The sequence below is a fragment of the Callospermophilus lateralis genome, chromosome 8 (assembly GCF_048772815.1).
Source record: "Callospermophilus lateralis isolate mCalLat2 chromosome 8, mCalLat2.hap1, whole genome shotgun sequence".
Lineage (NCBI taxonomy): Eukaryota > Metazoa > Chordata > Mammalia > Rodentia > Sciuridae > Callospermophilus > Callospermophilus lateralis.
In genome coordinates, this window is record NC_135312.1 from 12,881,491 (window position 1) to 12,906,192 (window position 24,702).

Genomic DNA, 24,702 nt, shown 5'->3' on the forward strand with positions numbered 1-24,702 from the left:
ACTGGAGGCATTAAGAACTCCAAATAGATATGACCAAAAAGAACTACTCTCTGAAAGTGAAATACCAAAATTCAGAACTAAAAATTTTACTTTTATCTGCTTACATATTCTTATTTTTAAAAATCTTTTTGTGGGGATTGAACCCTGTGGTGCTCTTCAACAGAGCTACATCACTAGTCCTTTTTATTTTGTTTTGTTTTATTTTAAGACAGGGCCTCGCTATGTTGCCCAGGCTGGCCTCAAGCTTGCTATCCTCCTACCTCAGCCTCCCAAGTAGCTAGGAGGTGATCATTAGGTGATCACTCAAGACATATGCACCTGGCAAGAAAAAATTTTAAAAGCTGCAAGAGATAAATACCAAGTCACTTATAAAGGCAAACCAATCAGATTAACAGCAGATTTCTTAGTATAAACTCTAAAAGGCAAGAAGGGCAGGAATAATGTATTTCAAGCCCTGAAAGAAAACAACTGCCAACCTGCATGACAACATACAGCAAAATGATCCATCTGAACCAAAAGGGAAATAAATACCTTCCAAAAAAAACCATAATCTAATGGAATTCACGACCACTAAGATAGAAGCAGAAGATACTTAAGGGACTCCTACACAGAGAAGATGATAAAAATAACCAAGACAGCTCAGGAAAAGAGAAAAATCTCATTAGCAGAGTACATAAGCAAATGAGAATCATGAGCAAACATTAAAATAAAATGACAGGAAACAAAACATACCTCTTTGGGTTATTCCTGAATGTAAAAGTCCTTAAATCTCAATGAAAGACATAGACCGGCAGACTGGATTAAAAAACCAGATTCAAGTGTATGTTGTCTCCAAAAAAGGCATCTCGCTGGCAAAAACACTCACAGACTTAAAGCAAAAGGATGGGAAAATGACATTCCATGTAAATGGAAACCAAAAGCAAAAAGGAGTAACTATTCTCATATCCAACAAAACTGACTTCAAGTCCAGAGTCCAAGAGGCAAAGATCACCACATATTGATACTATGTAATTTACAGGAAAGTGCATGAACTGAAGAACATGGAGCATGTTAAGCAAAATAAGCTACAGACATGTATAATATGTTTTATCTCACATACAGAAGCTAGAGGGGGGAAAAAAGATGTCATGAAAATAGAAGGGAGACCATTAGGTAGAAAAACGGGATCAGGGAGAGGGTAAAAAGGAAGGTAAGCATGTACAAATATTTCACTATCTCTACAGGAACCTACTAATCTGTATAATTAATAGCAACACTAAAAAATAATTTTAAGATGTGAGTGGTGGCATACATCTATAGTACCAGCAAATCAGGAGGTTGAGACAGAAAGGTTATCTTTTAAACTTTAAAAAAAAAAAAAAAAGCCTCTATTGGCAAAAATGTTACTATGTACCCTCACTATCTCTATCTATATGTTAAAACACAACAAAAAAGGAAATGAAAATGAAATTTAAAAGTTTTAAACGTATTTATATTGTTTAAGTCTTCTTAATAATCATTAGGTGATCAGTCAAGACATATGTATTATTCACTTATTGCTTCATAACAAAAGACCACAAACCTAGGGCCTTAGAACAATACAAATTTACTTGTTCACAGTTCTTTAGTTTAGAAGGTTGGCACATATTCTTACCTCTTACATATTCTTATTTTTTAAAATAACAAAGGTACAGTTAAAATGTTGACCAGGCTGCATCTTCATCTGGAGGCATGGGAAAAATTCTGATTCCTTGTTCATTCATTGAATTCTATTGTTAGGTCTATGGCCATGCCACCCTGAACACGCCCTCTCTTGTCTGAATTCTGTTGTTAGCAGAATTCAATTTCTTATCAATACAAAGGAAGTCCCTATATTTCCTTGACATAAGTCAAGGGCCACCCTTAGTTCCTAGAGATTACCTTTACTTCTTGATATACAACTTCTCCATTTTCAAGTCAGTAACTGTATATAGAAGTTTGAATATCTCACTTCCCTTCTACCACCAGCAGGAGAAAACTCTCTACTTTTAAAGTACTTGATTAGGTCAGGCCCACCCAATAATCTCCCTCAAGTTATGTGCCTTATAACATAACCTAATCACCAGTCAGACGGTGGGAATGGGTAGGATATTGGGTAGTGGCTGGGCAGACTATCTTATAAGTCTGTCCACCATATCATAATATATACTTTCAATAAGTTCACTATTAATGATAATGGCTATAAATTTCCCTATTAATTCCCATTTTGTTATATTTTAATTTTTTGGTCCTATTTCTTTTCAAATATAATTAAAATTACATTACTATTACCTCATAATATTCTAATAAAGAGAATACACTAGGATAGAAAAAATATACCAACTCTGAAACTTTCTTCTTGCTCACTTATGCTTAAATTTTAACATTACCTTTTTAAAAAATATTTTTAGTTGTAGATGAACACAATATCTTTATTTTATTTATTTTTATGTGGTGCTGAGGATTGAACCCAGTGCCTCTCACATGCTAGGCAAGCACTCTACCACTGAACTACAACTCCAGCCCTTAACATTACCTTTAATCTGTGGTTTCTTTGTAGGAATCTCTGTAAGGTACTTGTTTGTTTTGTGAACCTTACACCTTACTTTATTTAAAATTACATGACACAGCAAAAAAATAATAATAATACACTTGACTGAGTCAGGTAAGCTGTAATATCTTTAAATGTTAAGGTCTGTAAACAAGTCAGGATGGCGCCTGGCATTTTGCCAGAGAAATGTTAGAGTCTGTAAACAACTCTGCATGGTGCCTGGCAAAATGCCAGAGGGAGTGGTTTGTGAAGTAACAAAAGCGAGCCATTAAGTATGGAGATTCCTTATTGGTTGACTGCTGTATCTATTTTATGCTAATTAGATAAGCTGTGTAAAATGTATAAATATCGCTCAGATCCTACAATAAACGGCTCCTATTCCTGCTGCATCAACGTACACAAGTTATTCATCACCCCCCGGCATTTAAAGAGAATGAAAAAATTAATGTACAGTATCAAGTCAAACCACTATAGAATGAATGTATGAATGCATCCTCTTCCATCTGAATAACTTGAGATGTGACCTTCCGAAAAATAACTAGTTTTAAGTTGTACATTCAAAAATTACTAGAATAGTCACTCTTGCTTAAAAAAATAAGCACCACAATACATTCTAACATTTTCTTTCTCCATCCTTTAGACTGAATAGACTCTTGTAGACTACTCACCAAAAATATGATCCAGCTTTCGCCTAGAGTATAAAAAGCTGGAAAGAGAATCATTCTCAACCCAACAAGAAAAAGCTGAATAATTTACAAAGTTCCTAACTTAAATCTGTTGGTACTAACTTAAAATGTATGAAGAAGACAAATGCCTCCAAAGAAGAAGTGAAAGAATATGGAAAGAGCACCATCATGGAAGTAGGTTAGAAGTATTAAACTAATATTTTAAACAAATTGGTAATAAACAAGTGTGAGCTTGTTCATATATGAGAGTATAGAACCACTGGGAACTGCAGATAGCCAGTCTTCAGCTCTTTACCATGAACCTCACCAATCGCTGATAAGAAAGTAAAATAATAGCAGGAGACAGGAGACGCAGTGACATAGACTTTAGTGACTCAGGCCTACAAATACAGAGTCTTCTACTGTGGAGAAAGCCTAGGATGCTGAGTGATCACTAAGAGGCAAAAACTTTTAAGCTGCTTGTTTTACAGCAGCAGACCATGACACTCCCAGAGCATAAGTGAATACCATCCATTTTGACTGGAGTAGGTGAAAAAGTTTTAACTCTGAAGGAGAGCAGTAAACTGTCCTGAACTTAGAAGGATATCTTCTACAGCATGACAAAGGGCAAGATCTCTGAGAAAACCCTACTCCCAAGATCCAAGAATACAAAGACTGCCTAAAATTGAGGCTGAATGAGAAATTCTTATCCCAGCCCTGACTAACAGGCTTACTACTTAAAGAGTAACAAGCAATAACAACTTACCAGTGGTGAAAAGACAAATGCTTGACAAGAACCTCTAAGAGGTGCAGGGCAGAGGGAAGGCTAAAGATTAAAGTGGAACAACAACACTGAGGGGAAAAACCCTGAATAAAACGACATCACCCTAAGTAACATCAAAGGAATAGTTAACATCAGAGGCATTTGAAGCTAATAAAGGTAACTAAAGAAACAAAATCCAAAGGCAGTTAAACTCCTGACTAGATAGACTTGGTCCTTGATACTCTAACAGCCTAGAAGCATAAAATACATGATTTCCAGACACAAAAGCTATTCACCTCAGTGCCTAATGTTCTACATACTGTATCTGAAAATTGTTCAAAATAGAAAATTGTTTAAAAACTCACTACCAAGAAACTAAAGATCTACACAAACCTTACTCAGACATAACACAGATGACATATCAGCAAAGGACTTTAAAATAAATAATTATGATTAGTTTGATAAAGACTTATGAGGAAAAGTGAGCAACATGCATATATATAAATAGGGAATGTCAACACAGAAACTATGAGAAAGTCAAATGAAACTTCTACAAACAAAAACACAGTAAAAGGGATGAAGAATATCTTCCAAAGGTTCTTCAGTAGGCAAGGAAAGAACCAGTGAATGTTAAAGTAGGTCAACAAAATGTATCCAAACTGAAACACTACAGAGTTAAGGGGGCAGGGGTGTCTCAAGAACTATGAGAAAATATCAAATTGTCTACTATAAATATAACTAGAATTCCAAAAGGAAAAGAGAAAAAGAACCGAACAAAATATTGAAAAGATAGCAAAAAAAAAAATGAAAAATTTCAAATCACAGATCCAAGAATCTCAGAAAACACTGAGCAAAATACTTTAAAAAAATCTTGAAAGCAACAAGAGGAAAAAGAGGACAAAAGTAAGAACTACAGCATATCTCACATCCCAAACTATGCAAGCCAAAGACAATGGAGTGACATCATTAAAGTGTCAAAATAAATTTGACCCAACATTTTATGCCCAACAAAATTTATCTTTCAAAAATGCAAGCAGAATGAAGGCATTTCAGACAGACAAAAACTGTGAGAATTCAATATCAACAGATCTGCACTACAAAAAATACTAAAGTAAATTCTTCAAGCACAAAAAATATATTAACACACAAATATTAGGATCTGTACAAGGAAATTAAGATTCTGAAAAATGATTACAATGAAGGTAAAAATAAGACCTTCCCCTGTTTTTAATTGCTCTAAAAGAAAAATCTACTATCTAAAGCAAAAAATAGTTATAGGCTTATAGCATATGTAGCAGTCTTTCACTTTGTGTGTGTGTGGGGGGGGGGGGGGTCCTGGGGATTAAACACAAGGCTTCCAACATTCTGAGCACATGCTCCACCCAGCTGACAAACTGACTTTCAGCATGCTCACAGAATACTAAAAATCCCACAAACAGAAGCACAATACTGAGTGTACATAGGAAAACAATCCTAAAAAAAAAAAAAAAAAGCTTCTTGAGAGTAAATGTAATATGTTCACATGAACATGACATTTTATAGAAGAGTTCATATCACATAATTCTAATCCCTTTCCTGGTAGGTGAAACTACATATACATATAGATGTGTGTGTACACTTGTGTAAATTAGAAGACGGTAAGAAGAAATGCCATTTTTTAATGAAAGATTAATAATTTATTTAGATTAGCCCTAATTTACCTAGCATAACCTCTCTCACCACTAGTTAATCTTCTACCTTATCCAGGCATTCTTATCCTCTCTCCATTTCTAATACTTTTGCTCATTCTTTATTAGTTTGCCTTTATTGGCTTCTACTTATTCTTCTCCCACTCTTCTTTTGCCTAATTCAAATTGTATCTTTTACGAAAGTACCTCTCATTAAGCTATTCCTCATTAATATTCATTCTTCCTTAAATATCCATTTTACTTACTCATATCATCAATTTAAGTCTCTAAGCCTTTCCAATCCCAAGTGTTGCTAAACTCAACTGAGTTCAGAAAACTAGGTTATTGAAAATCATCCATTCCAAATCTGAATAACTAAAAAAAAAATACTAAAAATAAATTATTTCCATAACCCATAAAGTAGCATTCTAATTTTTTTATCCAAATCTTTTCCATGATAGCCTCATATTGCTGGATGGATTAACAAACTCCAAACCAAATCAAAGCCAAAGCCATTATTTAAAAGAGCAAAATAAGGCAAAACTCTCTTTAGAAAAGATAGCCAGATCTCTGGTCTGAAAAATACAGTAATTAAATCTATTATAAATAGGCCAGAGGGAAAATGTGTCTTTTGTACTTTTCCTGTAGTATAAGGTGTACCCTGGACAAAAAGTTGAAGACCTTCCCCATTTAAATCTTTTCAACCTGTAAACTTACTATTTACTTTTACACACACTCCTAGATTGCTGGTTAAGTCTGTTTTAAAATCTGATTAAATGTATGCAATTATTATCATTCAAGTAACAAATCTGAAAATTCTGACCTACATAATAAGTGAAATGACTCAAGTCTTTCCTTACAGCCACAATTACTTCTTCAGTCAGTACTGAGAAATCAACTTAAGAATCTGAAAGACACATTACACATTAGAAAAGGACAGCAGCGTATATGAAAACAAGAGAACTTGATATGCTCAAGAACACTATGCAAGAGAACTTCTGTAATGACAAAAAAAAAGATCCAAATTTGTGCTATACAGTAGGTGAGTAACTGAATTTTTATTTAGTTTTAATTAATTTAAATCCTAAACAGCAATGTCTAGAAATTTTTTAAAAAGGCAGAAGTAAAGAATGTGATCTGAAAAAAGGACAATATAAAAGGCTGGAGACATGTGCAAATACGGATCCTGAAGGGCAAAGCACCCTATGCCAAGTAATCATTTTTATCCTGAGAGCTGGAATGAGACATGGAAGCCCTTTAAGTAGACAAGAAACAGGATTATTTTTGCACTCAGAAAAGATCACTCAAGCAGCAAGTGGAAAACAGACTGAAATAGGAAAAGAATAAAAATAAAAGAATAGTTAGAATGCTTGCCGAAACACATCAGAGAAAAGACAAGAACACAAATTTATGTGCTACAAGTTTACCTAACAGCAAAGATATGGCTTTGAGATATATTAATACAAATAATGGAAATAACTTAGTAACACAGCTTCATTATCTTGAGGCAGGAATGAGAGTACTAAAGATTTCTGGCTTGAGAAATAAGGGTGGATAAATACTGAGAAAAAAAATCTATTAGATGTTTTCGTGTTTTGCTTTTATTTGAGTAACACACAAAAAAAATCAGTTCATGTTTGGTTAGATATGTGAGCATGAATTAAATAAATATACCCAGAGGCAGAAACACAGGCATATGTCTATGGAATATACTCATTTTCCAATTAAGTTACTCAAAATAAGTTTTCTTCAAGTATCAAATTTAAAATGATCATTTAAAAATTTCTGTTTTATGGGGCTGAGGTTGTGGCTCAGTGGTAGAGCACTCGCCTAGCAAGTGCAGGGCGCTGGGTTCAATCCTCAGCACCACATTAAAATAAAATAAAGGTATTGTGTCCAACTAAAAACAAAATATTTTTTAAAATTCTGTTTTAGTTGATGTTATCATACTGTTCTAATATAAATATTCTGTATTTCTATACACCAGAAAATTAATATCCCATTCATAACATACCACCCCCCAATCACTGCCAATACTGGAACCTAAGAAAAGTCACCTTGCATCTCACCTCAGACATTCATATATTGTCCTTCGGCCACCATATATTCCAACCCTTATCCCCACCTCTAAAACACATCTGAATAACTACCACTCATTGTTAAAATATTTTCTAAGAAATACTGCTCCAGGCTGTGGTTGTAGCTCAGTGGCAGAGCGCTTGCCTTGCACTGGGTTTTCTCCTCAGTACCACATAAAAACAAAAAACAAATAAAATAAAGGCATGCTGTCCATCTACAACTATAAAAAATAAAATTAAAAAAAGAAATATTTTTGGGGGGGTATAAATAACCCAATTTATACTTTCATCTAATTTAATCTAGCTTTAAACCAGACTAGATCCATTGTTACATGCTTTATATTATATAAAACAACTTATATTATTCCCTTTAGAGCACTAATCATAATTCTAATGAGTCAAATGTAACTTTTAAATATTTCTCCTCAGTTTATCAATTATAAAACAAGTATTTGCATGTCTATCAAGTGTTCTAGATAGTGGTAATATATCAATGAGTAAGAAGAAACAAGTATTCTGCCCTCAACTCGAACTAGGGGGAGGGGAGTCATTAAAATAAAAAATCACATAACTCCTTATTTGATATTTTTATCTGAAAAAATGTCACAAAATTCTGTAAGCTACAAGGAGGCAGGAACACATCATTTTGCTTGCTATTCCAGTCTCAGTGCCTGGCCCATGTAGGTACCCAAATATTTGTTGAAAATGTTTGATGGAAAAATTTCACTCTAGGACCTAAGACATTAGTTCTCAAAATAACTTTCAGAATGCAGCCCTATTTTTAAGTTAAAAACTGCCTGTTATTAATAATTACCTTTCTCACATCAAGTAGCTTTCTGAAACTCATAACCATTTATTTATTTATACCCTTTCCTGCTTAGTTTAGTGCTTTTCCTAGTTTTTTAATTTCAGCGTAACCATTCCCTCTCTTCAGTGGTGCCTTACTATTCTGTTCAGTCTCTTCTTTCTGTAAACATATATCAGCTATATTTTCTGCTATGACTAAGGGACTACAGGAACTCTATTAATAAAGGTGTTTTTATTTCAAGGTCTTGAAGTCTCCCTATCCCCAAAATGAGTACATACATGGAAGTACTGGGTGGCATCTTGTGGGCAAAGCCATTCATTGATGGTGTTACATGGTTAAAACGATCCCTTACAACAAAGAATTAGCCATCACAAAATGTCAAAACAGGATGTCATCAGCACTGCTATGTCTCATTCTATGCAAATCTAGTAGTCAAAAAAAAAAAAAACTAGCCTTATATAGAAATGAAGACAAAAATCTGGAATTAATGATATACTTTAAGAACTTAGATTTGCTAAACATTTAAAATAAAGAGAAAACTCTATGTGTATCTTTTATGGAAGATACCTAATAAATAATATGTATCTAATTCTTCACATTGAATTAACTTATAGGAAATAGAATATGAATGCTTTATATTAGACTAAAATGAATGCTTTATATTAGACTAATAGTAAAAGAAATCTATTTACCTGCAGAATGGAGGCAAGGGGACAGGACTGGCAAATGAAAGATGGGAATTTCAATTCCATCTGTCATATTTTATTCTTTTAAGATTGAAGTTACTTGGATATACATTATATTATTGTGTAAAATATTCAGAGGCCTACTGTAATTACTAAATTGAAACAAAGTTTTATAATTCTAAATAATAAGTTTGCTACCTTAAAGATTAATTTTTGATGAACCATTCCCAGCACTGCAGAAAATTCAAAGTACACTAGAATATCTCTGATTACTAAAGCTCCTACAGTGGATATCAGAATCATTGTTTTAGTCAACTTTTATCATTTGGAAAACAAGACTGCATTAACTTTGTTTAAAACTCTTCAATGAATCTCTACTACCTACAAGATTAATTATAATATTCTAAGACAGCAATACTCAAGATTATTATGAAAACCAAAGAATCTAATGTGTGTGAAACACATACTGGGCGCAAGCATTAATAGATGGTCAATAAATGTTAACTGCTATTATTATTATACTACCATTACTGTGCTACTATACAGCTGTTTGATGGTGACCCTCAAGGTAGAATGACAAACAAAAAGCTATGGTATCCAGAGGGGGCAAATTATGCCAGACTTTCTAAGCCATATTGAATTTAGACAAAGGTCATTGGGGAAATCAATAAAAAATAAAAAATTTTAGACAAATGTAAATTCTACCTTCACACTTAACAAGACAGAAAGTATTGGGCAAACCACTAAGTCTCAGTTTTCTCATATATAAAATGAAGATTAAAAACTGCACTATTTCATATGTAAAAATTAAGGGTGGTAATGCATATCAAAAACAGTACAGCGTCAGACACATGTTAAACAATAAATATTAGCTATCATTATTTCAAATGGGAATTTTTAGTGCTAAAAACTGTAGAATAATTTATGCATCACATACCATGTAATATTAAGGATTGAAAATGATTAATTCAAGAAAACATACAAACTCATGACACTGCTTTTAAATATTTGTGTTTTATATTTAACTATCTTACAAAAAATGTTTTATGTGTAGTAAAAATTTTGTTTTTCCAATCACATGGCCTACGTGATGTCCATCACTCTTAAATTCTTTAATTAGTATTTCCTTACAAAGGTGTTCTCTTTTGAAAACCACCACTAAATTCATGGAATTAAGAATGACATTATATTCACTTCTCCTTCACCCTTCTCAGCAACAACATAGGGTGGGTATATACATTTGTATAGGTATATACACACGTTTATTTCTACAGTTCTGCGTGTGTATGTGTGTGTGTGTGTGTGTGTGTGTGTGTGTAAGATGTTCAAAGCAATACCTCATTTCCAACCCTTCAGAGAGCATTCTAGTTTTTTCTGCTTTCATATTTCTAAATTCCATCTCAGCCAATGAGAAATCTAGCTCCCACTGTCCTTAAAACTTATTTTATTAGTTTCCCTATGCATAAACAACCTCTCAATATTACTGTTTCCCATTTTCCACATGGACACTTCTCATTATTCTTCTTGGTCCCAATTTTTTACCCTTTCCCTTACCCCATATGTATAATCTCCTCATTCTGCTAAGGCTGATATCTATTCCTCATGCCTGGCACTCCTACAAGAATATCCTCCCACACCCACCCTCAGGCTCTGATCTCCCAGATTGCACTGACCCTCTGATGAGATCACTTCCTATCCCCACACTAGAAGCCTGACTCCTTGCACTTAATGACACATCATGTTCACTGCTACTGGTGAATTATTATTGACACCCTGCACTCAGACACCTCCATTCATGGATTCTTCTTCCTCAACCGACCTGAACCTTGATATACTCACATAAGACTGCAATCCTATGATACCATCCTACTCCCCTGCTACTTGCTGGGTCCCTGAGAGTTCATGCAGGAATACATCTTACCCAAGTCCATACCCTACTCATTTTGTTATCTGTTCCATTCTGAACACCCCTCACTGGGACCAACAGAACCTCCCCATTTCCAGGCCACACTTCTCACAGACGCCATACTCAACCTGCTTAGATTCTAATACTCTGCAATTGCAAGTCCTCCTATACAGATGTACTCCCTGCCCTCAGATTCCACTAACACACTAATCCCATCAGACTGATATCCTGTATCTTCTGAGTACATGCTGCCTCCAGCACACTGTAACCAGGGTGTGGACACCTACCCCTGCTTGGTTCCACTTGATAGTTTTGATACTGAATTATTCAGAAAGGGAAGAGAAAGAGGACAAATAACAACAAATGATGATACTCTCAAAAAAAGTATAAGTGAATAAACTGTGCAAGCACCTATAATCAAGCTAATTAAAATAATAATCTATTTGTCAAAATATAGTCTGCCCTCAATATACATGAAGAATTGGTTTAAGGACCCCAACCCCATACCAAAATCTGCAAATGCTCAAGTCCCTTTATATAAAATGGTACAGTTTTTGCATATAGTTTACATACATCCTCATGTATACTTTAAATCATCTCTAGATTACTAATAATATCTAGTACAAAGTAAATGTGATGTAAATAGTTGTTATACTGAATTATTTAGTGAATGACACCCCAAAAGTCTTATAAGATCACTACAGATGCAGTTTTTTTCCCCCCAAATATTTTTGCTCCAAGGTTGGCTGAATCAACGGATGGGGAATCCACACACGGTTACACAGGGCCACCTCTACCTGCTTTTTTCCCACCCAAACAAGAACACTTTCTAGTCTTGTATACTAATTCTTTCTAAATTTAAAGTTAATTGAAAGTTATGATACAGAAAGGAGATTTGTCTCTATTTTCTAGACAAACATGCATTTTACTTACATATCCTACTTACGCAGTTAATTTTTCAAAATTAAGGAAGAAAACAATAATTTTAAATTGAAAGTTTAAAAAATATAATTGTTTCAAACACTATAGAATTAAATATTCCATATTTTGCCACATAATCATTGCCACTGTATTAAGGTACATCCATAAATATTCCATGCATCCTAACTTTGCAAGTTTAGTAATAAGAGTTTTTTTAAGTAATACTGAAACATTTTTTTAAAAAAGCTTCACATAACGGTTGCACCCCACTTCTCTTCCAAAGAAAGAAAGAAAAAGAAAATGGCATCAAATCTGCAATAATTATGCACTAAACTATGGTTTTTAGAAAATATTCAGAATATGGAAGTTTGATTATTTTTAGTATAGGAAGAGTTTTATTGTTTACAGTACACTTACTAACAGATTTAATCCTACAAAAAAGTCCTAATAGCCCTGTTAGAGGCATCACAACACCTTGCTCCTGGTTTCTTTGAGAAAGGATGCTTCAGAAGCACAATCCGAGTGTCTTTTCACCTTTAGGAAAGTGAAGTGATTTTTCTGATAGTTGATTCTGAAACGAATAACTGAGCAGACAAGTTCACTTGGTTCTGCTCCTCTTGACCTTGGGAGTAAGCTATTCAGAAAGAACCTATCTGTAGAGAAACCATATTTCACTGACAGCGTAAGTCTGTCTAGACCAGCTACCTAGCCTCTATTAGTAATAGCAATACTATCTGGGCTTCCATCTTCCTCCTTTTTCTTCATTTCTCAAGTTGTTGAAAGTCCAAAATGAAAGGTACCACCTAAAAGTACTTCAGCCATACAGTGTATTAACTGATTTACTGAAGAAAAAACTGCTTATTTCCCCAGTTTTGACTTAAAGGGACTGCTTCAATTTGAGCTTCTTTAACTACTGCAAACAAAAAACCCTCAAACCTGAACCAACAACAGATGTTCCAAATGAAAATAAAGCTGACTTATCTGATCATGCTTATTTTCCATTAAAAAAAAAAAATCAAAGGCTCATAATGTCCTCCCTGTAGAGGTCGTAATTTATACTTTCAGTCCCACTTCTTACTCTCATCCTATACTTCAGTAATACATACTACAGTGCTAAGTATCTTCTGAACATATCATTAATATTTCTTTATTATGCTTACCCCTCTGTTCCCTATACTACTTTTCTTGCTGGATATTTTAACTCAAAGATCATCAAACTATGACCTGCAAGCTCAATCCACCTACTTTTTAATGTAATTTTTACTGGAACACAGCCATGCTCGTTCATTTAGGTATTGCTTTTGCCCTACAAAGCAGAGGCAAGTAGTTATAATAAAAGACCAGATAGCTCTTGGGAGTGAGCTATCCAGAGAGGACATATCTGCAGCGAGCTCATATTACACTGTACTTAGGACAGTGTACTTAGGATGGATGAATAAGTCTGTTATGCCTGCCCACCTGTCTATTCCTCTAACCTAGCAAAGCCTAAAATATTTACTAACCAACCTTTTACAGATGAATTTACCAATCCCTGCTTTCATTCAATCCTTTAAAGCCTAGTTATTTTGAATCCCTCAAGTCAAAATTAACTGTTCCCTTCTAAGTCTTTCCATTATATTGTATCAAGTCTAATATTTAACATTCCTAATGCCTGTGAGCTCTTTTAAAAGCCAGGTCTAAACAGCAACCCAGGGTAAACAGCATGCTTTTTGACCCAACCCACAGTTCCTGCCTTCCCATACAATAGAATTCCCACAAAAGCTTTTCACATTCTTCAGGAAAGTACTTTGGAAGAAGCTTCTGCCCTTTTCTCTATTCCTCCCAAAGGAAGAAGAAATAACTAATATCTGGATATCCTAGTGGGATACATTAATGTTTTTAAAAGTCATTTTTCAATCACAGCCAACCCTTCTGGTCACTCTGACTCATTGGGGTAGAGTTCATTATTTCAGAAAAGCCCTGCAGCTCCAGTTGCACTGTGCTTGACAGGTTGCTAAGTTCAATTCAGGGGGCTAGATAGAAAGGAGGCATGATATCCACTTCTGATCTCATTTCCAAGTCCTTCAATGCAACATTACCATTAAAAAGCTAATATTTCAATCCCTGATTCCTAAATTTATTGCCATTTTGGAAGACAGTAAGGAAAAATAGAATTATACCCTACTCAAATAGCATACAGTAGGACTTAAGATATATGAAAATTAACAACAGTAAATTAATTGAAAAAAATTCCTTTAAAATATATAATGCATCTATGCCACATGTACCATACATTAATGATTAACTTGATTAGGTAAATATTTGTTGAAAATAAAGATTAAAAATTTAGAGTTCATATTCAGTGATTCAAGCCCAGTTCATCATATTTCTTTGTCTAATATATATATATATATATATATATATATATATATATATGTATGTATGTATGTCTCAATATTCTGTTGTTATCAGCTCTTGGTTTAATTAAATTCAACATATAAAAGAATCATGTATATCACTTATTCAAAATAAAGTATTCTCCATCCTACTTAGTATTAGAAATGGTATCTCCCATCTGAAAAACAAACATCTTTGTATCGCATATGACTCCAATTACTGCTTCATTTATGTTTCTTCCTCAAAACAGCTCTTAATGATTAGTCTACAAATATTATCTCCACTTGAACATACCTTTTGTTAAAATATTTTTTAGTTGCAGATATTTTTTATTTAGTTTAAATAAAAATCTTTATTTATTTATTCATTCTTTTATGTGGTGCTGAGGATCAAACCCAATGCCTCATACATGCTTGGCAAGTGCTCTTCCACTGAGCTATAACTCCAGCCCTTCCACTTGAACATGTTAATCACTTTCTGACCTATTACAATATGGCTTTCATCTCCACCACTCTGCTGAAATTCATCTAGTCAAGGTTACCTAGAACATTTATGTTGCCAAAAATTATGTATGCTTCTGTTTCACCTATATACCTAAATCTCATCAACATGTAACAATCCTTGTTAAATGTAAAATTCTTTTCTTATATATTGTAACAGCACTCTCTCCTATTTAATACTCAGTCAAAGGCCTTGCTTGCCAATACAAAGTTCAGTGCCTTACTTTGAGGTTTTTCTTCTATCCAAGGAATTTAAAATTCTCTTAGGTGTAGTTGAGTTCTCACTATTTATACTAAATTATATCCCTAGGTAATCTCATCTATTTCTATGAATTTAAATATCATCTTTATGCTGGTAATCCCATAACATATATATTCAGCACAGAAACTACTGCACATATTTTAACACATCTCATTAAAACAAAATTAGCAAACATTAGAGGGTAGATATTACCTTAGATTCACAGAACTCCATCTGAAAGATGAAATGACTTACATCAACAATCATAATGATAGAGGTTAACAAGGACCTTTCTACCATTTATGAAAACTTAGTAACTAATAAAAAAAAAGAAAACTTACTCTTGTCTCTCAAGAGTTCACTACGTAAATATAACAAATAACAGACAAAGCTACTTCTTGTAAGCACACTATGCATACACTCATCAGAAAAGAACTAGCCAATAAGTACTTTAGGTTGCCACTGAATTTTAAAGGTGACTGAGAATGAAAGCAGAAGATATGATTTAAAAGTAAATGAAAAAGCTCATGCTACCTGAAGAAACTAGACAGACAAATAATACAGGATACTCTAATAGCATGACCAATCAGTTGAATATGGTCAATAGTTCTTAGTTGATGGAAAAAAAATAGACAGATGGGAAATATTAATACTTTGTAAACTATGAAATCAAAGCAGCTATTTCAAGCAATGATTTATAGCATGATTTAAGTTACACTAGAAGATAGTAAAATCAGCAATGCAGATACTGATATAAACCAGAATCTTCTGAATTGTCCAAGTGCTTACAACATCAAAAATAAATAAATAAATAAAATAATAGAACCCATGAGATATTGTAAGGAAATTAGTAACTTGGCAACAGATTAAAGTAAAAAAGAAGAAGCAAATATAAGCAGGATAGGGTTGCTGCCAATTATGGGAAACCATATGAAAAGAAAAGAGATGAGAGACAGAAAAATTATTCCTAACAAACAATTTTCTAACAAATTTAAAAAAATTTTTTTAGCTTTAGTTAAGAAAAAAAGTGCTATTCTTCAGATGCAAAGATGTCATTGTTTTGTTAATTAGTTTTCTAGTATTAGTATTCTGGGTCTATTCACTTTTTTTTTAAATCTAAACTCTGTTGTGAATATAAACCTTTGAAAGTATTTCTTGATTATAGATTCAGCCCTAAGTATGAACTCATTAAAGTTAAGTGACTTGTCAAAATTTTAGAGCCACAATTTTGGTGCTCTAATTGCTATCTATCAACCATGAATGTTAGCCACATGCTAGCTCCTTATTTTATCATAGGGTCATGTCATGAACATAATATGGCACTAAAGTACTTGGAACTCTTATATTACCCTACAGCTGGACAAAATCATCTAACTCAAAGCCTACTGTATAGTAAATGATCGACTATCTAATGACTATCTTCATGTAATTTACTGAGGAGTACATTGTTTACCTTCATGAACGTGTGGCTGACTGGGAGCTATTACTTATTACTGCTGTCTGGCAACTTAAAAGTATCATACTATATATCACTAGCAAAAGAAAGATCAAAATTTAAAATTCCAATTGTTTCTGCTAAATAATATTACTTTTGTATCACTATAAAGCAAAACAAAATATCGTAAGTGGGGCCACTGTAAGTCAAGGACTGTCTGGATACCAAAAGGAAAGAGTGTAAACAAGAAGGAAAAGAAAGGAACTCCACATATGCAGAAAGTAGGACATTTTAATTGAAAGATTAGACTTACTAATGAGGAAGAAAAAGTTACATAACCAAAAAAAAAAAAAAAATCTACACACCTTTGTTGCTCCTCCCAAAACTATACTGTGGTAGAAGAACTGTAGATCAGAGTTTAATGTCAGAAAAATCAGAGGAATGTGGATACACATAATAGCAACTTATTATGTGCAACAGCCATTCAGGGAGGAGGGCAAACCTGTAGTCAATCAAGGGAAGTAGCATGGACACAAAGACATGGCACAATAAAGAATGAGACTACATTACATTAAGACCAGTGTACAGCCCATATCTAACATCTGCAAAAAAAAAAAAAAAAAAAAAAAATTCACTCACTACTTGGTTTCAAAGATGGCAGAACTTTAGTCTTCCCAGTATGAAATGATCCAGAAGTATAGACAATTTTAATAATACGTACAAAATTCATCAATATACCTATTTTACAGAGAAACTTGAAGATATGTCTTAACCATTCAACTGGTCATCAGCACCATGGATTCCATTTGTCTAATGCATGTTATTAAATAGTATCACAATTTACATCTTTTTTAAAAAGATAACATATTTGCTGATGTTTAAAAAAACAGTTGTAGAGCCAACGTTTTTGGTACTTGACCCATACATACCAATACTACCCATCAATCCAAATTTCTAAGTAAATCTACTCTTCTGGGATTTATAAAACAATAGCAATAATACAGGGACAAGTTAATAGTAAGATAAAAGAGCAAGAGGCAAGCAGCAGCCAGAAAGAAGAATCAAGTTAATCAACATAAAGACTAACATAGAGAGTAAATACCAATAAATAATAGCTTCAAGATGATCTAGAGTACAGTATAGATTCTTTACATGAACTGAAACTAATCTTTTGTATTCAGCTACCACATAGCCAAAAGATTCCTTAGAATGCAGGAAGGCATAAAATGCTTTTTGGTTCCTTCAATGACATCATTAAGCTAAGTGATAATCTGTGGTTCTCAAACAATAATTTTATGGTTCCAAGTACTCTAGAAAAGAGATGGTTCATGTCCTTACTATTTTTCAGCCAACATGTCCCACAATCTTTTAAAATTATTCCTCAGTATTCCCACCAGAAAGGATCTATCGATAAAACGTAAACTCAAGCATGTAATAACAAAACAATAATAAAAGTAATAGTTAACATATTAAATGTTTTCTGTATGGAAAACACATATTAGCCTATATCAGCCTATATCAACACAACTAATTCTCAAACAACCTAATTATCTCCATTTTACAGATGAAATAACTCAAGTACAAAGAAGAATCTTGTCTATACCCTAAAACGTAACACCAGGATTCAAATACAAGAAGTCTAGCTCAAGAGCCCATTTTCTTATTTTCTGTTCTGTAATACCCAAGAAAAGAATTTGAGGAAAAGATAAATTAAGTTATAGGTTTGTTTACCATCATGAGATTTTAAGGTAAACGATAAACAGCAACCAAGAAAGGAAGTGCCCAATGAGGTAAACATTTACAACATGTGGCTAGTAAACACCACTGAAATGTAGCTAGTCCAAAATGAGATATGCTATAAATGTAAAATACCCAATTTTGAAGGCTTACTTAAGAAGAGTATATAAATCAACTCATTAATGATTTCTATATGAGTGTCAAAATGATAATATTTTGAATACACTGGATTAAATTAAATGTGCTTTTTCATGTGGCTTCCAAAAGATTTAAAATTAGATATTTGGCTACCCTTGTATTTTTATGAAATGTAGTATTATGTAGGCAAGATTCTAGAGTTTATAAAATGATTCTAACCTAATCTTTGCCAACTTGTTTTGCTGTATGATCTCAGGAAAAACTGTTAACACTGATTATGAGCATTAGAAGAAGGTTTTAAAATAGCCCTAAAACCTACTGCTCAATTTGAGTATCTAAATTTATTTTCCACTAAAAGAACAAATTACTTGGGACAAACAGCTGATGCTAGAGCTGGGACAAGTAAAGTACATGAACCTGGAAACCACCATACACAGGAACCATCCTGATGAGGCTCCTGTTAGCCAAACCTGGTATATTTTGAGAATCAAAATTATAATGATAGATTAAGCCATTGAATATGAATTCATGCTGACTTTAAAAAATGGCTGAATAAACAAATAAGGGAGAAGAGAGGAAAGACTGATTTATGACAGAATGTCAACTTTTAATAACTGCTGAAGGAATGAAATTAGAAAATCATCAATGGATGCTAAAACTTGTGGGTAAAATTTTGATTGAGACTCTGACAACATCCTGTTATTCAGAATACTTTTCCATAAGCTGTATGTTAATTACAGAGAAATAATAACTTTCAGGTTGGAATATACAGACCACCACGCTAACCAAATTTTCAAAGCTAACATCAACAACACTAGGACAAATCAACCTCATGAGCCTTAAGATATGATGTACTGAGAAGAACAAAACATCTCTTCAGTGGTATTCCTGCCAAATGCATAACCAATCTAATCATGAGAAAACAACAGATAAATTCAAACTGAGGCATATTCTACAAAATAACTGCCTTGTACTTTTCAAAAATGTCAAGGTCAAGAAATAGGTTGAGGAAGTATTCCCAATTTGAAAAGACTCAAGAGATGTGATGATCAAATATGGTGCATGATCTCAGAGTGGATCTTGTATTGGGTGGAAAGGGTTATAGAGAAAACAGATAAACAAGATTTGAATATAGATTATAAATTAGATAATAATATAATGTCAATACTAAATCTCACGGTTTTTAATAACTCACTCTGGTTAGATAAGATAATGTCCTTGTTTTTAGGAAAAATACATAAAACAATTTAAGAGTAAAAAGGTATGATGTTTTCAAATCACTCACAAATTGTTCAGGAATACATATGTGAATATAAAGCAAGAATGATAAAGCCAAATAAAACAAAATGTGAAACAACTGGCAAAAATTGTTCCAATTTTTTTGTAAGATCAAAATTATGTCAAAATAAAGTTTTTCAAAATTGGCCTATCTCCCAAATCAGATATTTTAATAACTCTACCAAAATCTGGATGTTTTTAAATGTACTAATACATTTATTTTATTCTAGACTTAATTTTGTTAATTTTGACTCATCAGATAGTCATTTACACATTCCATAAGATTCAGGACTATGTCTATTATTGCTCATTATCATTCAAAGTACTATTTACTACATCCAATAAGCATGCAAACGTTTTTTAAAGTGAGCACACTCACATACTACATGATGCTTATAAACAAAGCATTAAATTATATAAAGCTCCATAATGAAAACAGAACCATTATTTGGGACAAAGAGGGACAACTCTCCGTTTTTAAAAACAAAAACCAGGAATGAATCAAAAGAGTGGTCAAAAATCTAAGTTAAAGAGATAAATTCCACAATTAGAAGAAGGTAATTACCTCTTTTTTATAATGGGAGTCAAGCATTTTACCTTTACAATCAACTATAAGCAGTCACTGACAACTACAATAACTTGCTTCTTTATAAATTTTGACTATATTAATAAAATTGAATCAATTACCTTAAGAGAGTCAAAGTAAGTGCTGAGATTCAAAACTTCTCTAGGAGTTCACTAAGTTGCTGTATAACCCTGAGAAGCAGCCTAACAATTTCTTATCTTACAAGTAAAACTTCTGGATCATTTCCCCCCCCCGAAAGGCAAAAAGGGTATTATGTTATAAAAATAATTTCAAGCAGTAATAGCAATGACTATTAAATATAGAAATATAAAGTCACACATGCAAAAAAAATTTGGCTTTTTGTAAATATGTTTACAAAGTAATGAATGTAAGCATATTAATAACAAAAGTTGACTCAAAATAATTACACAAGCTACTTTTAGACCATAAATAAGTATGACAGGACACACACACACACACACACACACAAAAATCAATCAACAAGTACATACCATGTTTAAAATGGTTCTATTGTTTATTTAAAAATAATGGTGACAAAAACCAAGTATGAGATAGGTCTCCTGACTAGAACTGGGACAATAAGAAACAATACAATTCTCAAATATAGGTAGAACCCAGGAAAAAAATTATTTTCATGTACAATTATGTGTTACATTAAAAGAGTAGCATAGATTGTCTGTTAGATATACAGTATTAACTCAATTTTCAGTGTTTTCCAATATTACTTGAGTATTGAAGCAGGTAAGTCAGAAATATAATTGAATTCCCTTTTCCACCAAATCGGTTAATTTTGTGTTTCATTAAAATTTGATTTTTTCAAAAGTACAAGTAGTTTTGCGATGCAAAGTCGCATCTGGATAAGCAAGAGAAAAACATACTCCCAAAATATTCTAAAATAAAAACTGACCAAAGACAACCTTAAATCACTGTATCCCTTGGCAAAACTTAACATAGTATCGGCATGAGCCAGTATTACAATGCTGTCATCCTACCTAATTCTATCTTAATAAACTCAACAATTTCTATGCAGTTTTTTTCAGCAGAAAAGATCCCCACATACGTAATAATAAAGATATGTCCACTTTGTATTCAAAAAGAACAAATACCAACACACTTGGTATAAAGAATTCCCAGAGGTTTTTTTAGACTGAAATCACTTATGAACACTTGACTAAAGCTTTTTCCCTTAACTTCCTCAGATAACACCAAAACATATTTTATATATATATAAAACAGTACAGGTCTTAAACAGCACTTAAACGCCCCTCATCCGAGCAGTCTTCCTTCACGTACGTTTTCCTACATGCATCCCATTCTGCAGGGCACCTTTCGGAATCGAAGTTGTCACTGGTGTAACCTAGGAGGACCTCCGCCCCCCCAGTGAAAGCAGGAGAGATCTTAAGGAGCTAACCAAACAAACCTAGGGAGTGGGGAGGGGGAAGGGGCGCGAGGTGGCGCAAGAACAGATGAAAACAAGGTGAGACAGTTGTTTCCTTAAGGCACTAAGGTCACTCCCCAACTCCAAATGCCAATATTTACTGGCCAGCAGAAAAAGCCGGGCCATCGCCCACCGCTGACACAACGCAACCTTCCTTCCCACTCTCGGCACCCAGTCCCACCCACACCCCCGATACACAAACCCGCGCAGCTCGCCCGGCCCGACCGCTCCGGCCCCTCCACGCCCACCCACTAGCCTGCCCACCAGCTCCAGGCGCAAGTCTCACGCGGGCAAAAAAAAGGCTGCTGCAAGGTGGGGAGTCCCGCCATCTCCCGCCACCCCGAGCCACCCACAGAATGAGAGCCCCTAGTCCAGAAGTTTGGAGCAAAGGAGTCGGACCCCCTCCCCCGGGAAGGCAGCCTTGCAGCTGAACCGGGCTGCGAGCCGGGGAGGGCGACGCGAGTGTGTGTGCAGGGAGAGTCCATCACATGACAGTGAAAGGACCGGAGTCGTCGGGGCGTCCGCGCGGAGGGGTGCGTGTGGGGTGGGGGGGAGAGGGTGCCGTTGCCGTGGCAACACCCCCCCCCCCGGCCGTCCAGACTTGCAAAGAGGGAGGAAGAACTTCAAATCCCAACCGTCAGCGCTCGAGCGGCTCCTTCTTAAAGGGGTACACACAGAGCCGCCGCCGCCACCGCCGAGCGCGAGAGGGCAGAGTTGGACGCCCCCCGCCCCTCGGGCGGCGCCCCCCGCCCTCGTCCCCCGCCGGCCCACCCGCGGCCCCCGCCCCGCGAGCGCCCGGGGGACCCCCGGGTCCGGATCCCCGGGAACTCGGCCGCGTCCGCCAGCCCGGCCCCCGGCGACGAGAAGGGGGTGTGTGTGCGCTCGGCGGGGGCGCGGACCAGCCCGCCTTCCTCCCGCTGCCCTGCCCGCCGGCTCCCTTCGGCCAGGGCGCCGACCAGCCCGGCCGCTTCCCCCTCCTGACAGCAAGGACCGCTGGCGGCGATACGGGCACCGAGGAGTTTCGGCAAGAGCGCGAGCGAGTGGCTTCCTCCGGGCTCGGCGAGCGGGTCCGAACTAACAGTTCCCTGGGAGCCCAGGAGCGGAGAAGGCAGGCGACCGAGCGCGGACCGCGCCGGGCGAGGAGCCCCCGAGACAAAAGGCGAGCGCCGGGGCCGCCGCGCCGCCGCCGCTCCCATCTCTCTCCCCATTGAACTGACCCGAACCGGAGATTCAACTAAACCCCTCAGCCACAAACTCCTCGGGCTGCGGCAGCCGCCGCCGCACTGAGCCCGGGGCCCCGACCCGTGTCTCTCTTACCTACACAGTGCATGAGGCGGTGGCGCCAAGAGTCGAGTTCCCGCCGGAATCCTCTCCTCTCCGCCGCGCACCGAGGGCTCCGGCACTGAGCGGCAGCGGCGGCGGCGGCGGCGGCGGCAGCAGCGGCGGCGGCAGCGGCCATTCTCTCTCTTCCCTTGTCCATCTGCGTCCCGCGTCACGCGCCCTCATTTACATACGAGCGGCGCAGGCACGAGGCAGGGGCGCGAGCCCTCGGCGCGAGCCCCGGAGCGCGCGCCCCCCGGAGGGGGTTGATTGACACGTGTCACTACCTTCCCTCTGCCCTTCCCTCCCCCTCCCACCGCTCCCTCAGGGAGAGGCGGGGAGGGAGCCAGAGGAGAAGGAAGCAACCTGCCGCTTCCGCTGACCCCGCCCCCCCATCCACTCCTCTCTCCCCTCCTCCCCCGGAGTTTACTCAAGCGAGCCATACCGCTCCCGCCGCCCGCGAAAACCCTGAGCGGGAGCGAGAGACCCGGAGCTGAGCCAGGAACCCGCGTGCTAAAGGAGCTGACTAGCAACGCCTCCTTTCTGCCTTGGCGCTGGCCGTTCGGAGACTTCACTTCCCAGGCCCCCTTGCGCCCATGTCCCGAAGCGGAACTTGCGGCGTTGGCGCGGTGCAGGCTGGGCGTTGTAGTCTGGCCGAGATGAGCACCCACGGGTCCTCTAGCACGCTGTAGCTAGCCGAGTGGCCTTCGACTTCTTGGCGCAGGACCTAAGGTGGGCTTAAACTCCCACTCCCTACCCCCAGGACCTTACACTGCCGGCGTTGTCCAGACAGACGCGCTGCTTTAGCTTCCACAATGGAAGTGCAAAAATTGTTGGTTCTTGCAAGTGTGCTTTAAGTGTTGGAAACTGTGAGGGGTCACTGTCATCTTGTCACTACAGGGAAAGAGCAAGCCAACTATTCAGTTACATCTGAAATAATTGCCAGACGTCCAGAGATGCCGCAGTGACTTCAGTTTCCAAAGCGAAGAGATCATTGCAAAGCGAAAGTACTTGCTAGAATTAGGAGAAAGATGAAAGACTTTTCACCGAAAATTATTTAAGGGAGAGGACTTAGCTGGCTGAAAACTCCAGGAGGGAATTTTTTATGATCTGCAAAATATAAACTCCTGGAGGGAAATCACTCCCTGAGACTTCTGTGCCTTGGCATCTTTCATTCGCCCTACCCTAGGACAGTGCCATGATGTGGCATGGGATTCAGCTTTTTAAATTTGTTATGGAGTGAATTCTGCGCTATGCTAAAGAAAATAACTTCTTCTAAGAGAAAGAAATTTTTTGGTTAAATTTAGACTTCAATTAGATTTTTACTTTTGCACCAGAGCGAGCCTGGTGTATAGTTGCAGAGGACCAAACCAAGGCTAAGCCACCCAAAGTTTACCGAGAAGTGTATTACTGGGAATTTATGCACAAGTCTATGGGAAATATGTTTCTGAGTTCTGTATCACCCTCCTTGTTTTATGGCTTATCTTCATCTACCTTTCTTACCCACTCCGCGCGAAGAAGTATTGTTCGTCATTACCTCAGTAGTGAAGATGTGATTACACCTTCATAATTTTTTTTTTTTTAAACAGTGACGTTGGAAATCTTACAAAC

General features: G+C 36.5%; 1 protein-coding gene across 7 annotated transcripts in view; it reads right to left on the bottom strand.

The window, feature by feature from the left end:
* Positions 1–23,366, bottom strand: part of Lcorl (ligand dependent nuclear receptor corepressor like) — a 151,102-nt gene extending 127,736 nt beyond the window's left edge. For 6 of the 7 annotated variants that reach the window (XM_076865375.2, XM_076865376.2, XM_076865370.2 and 3 more), the window contains exon 1: positions 23,089–23,366. In XM_076865375.2, coding sequence (XP_076721490.2) covers positions 23,089–23,251 — 163 coding nt within the window. In that variant the 5' untranslated portion in view covers positions 23,252–23,366. The remainder of the gene's footprint in view (positions 1–23,088) is intronic. The other variant, XM_076865374.2, reaches the window with a different exon arrangement.
* Between the last annotated feature and the right edge of the window lie 1,336 nt (positions 23,367–24,702).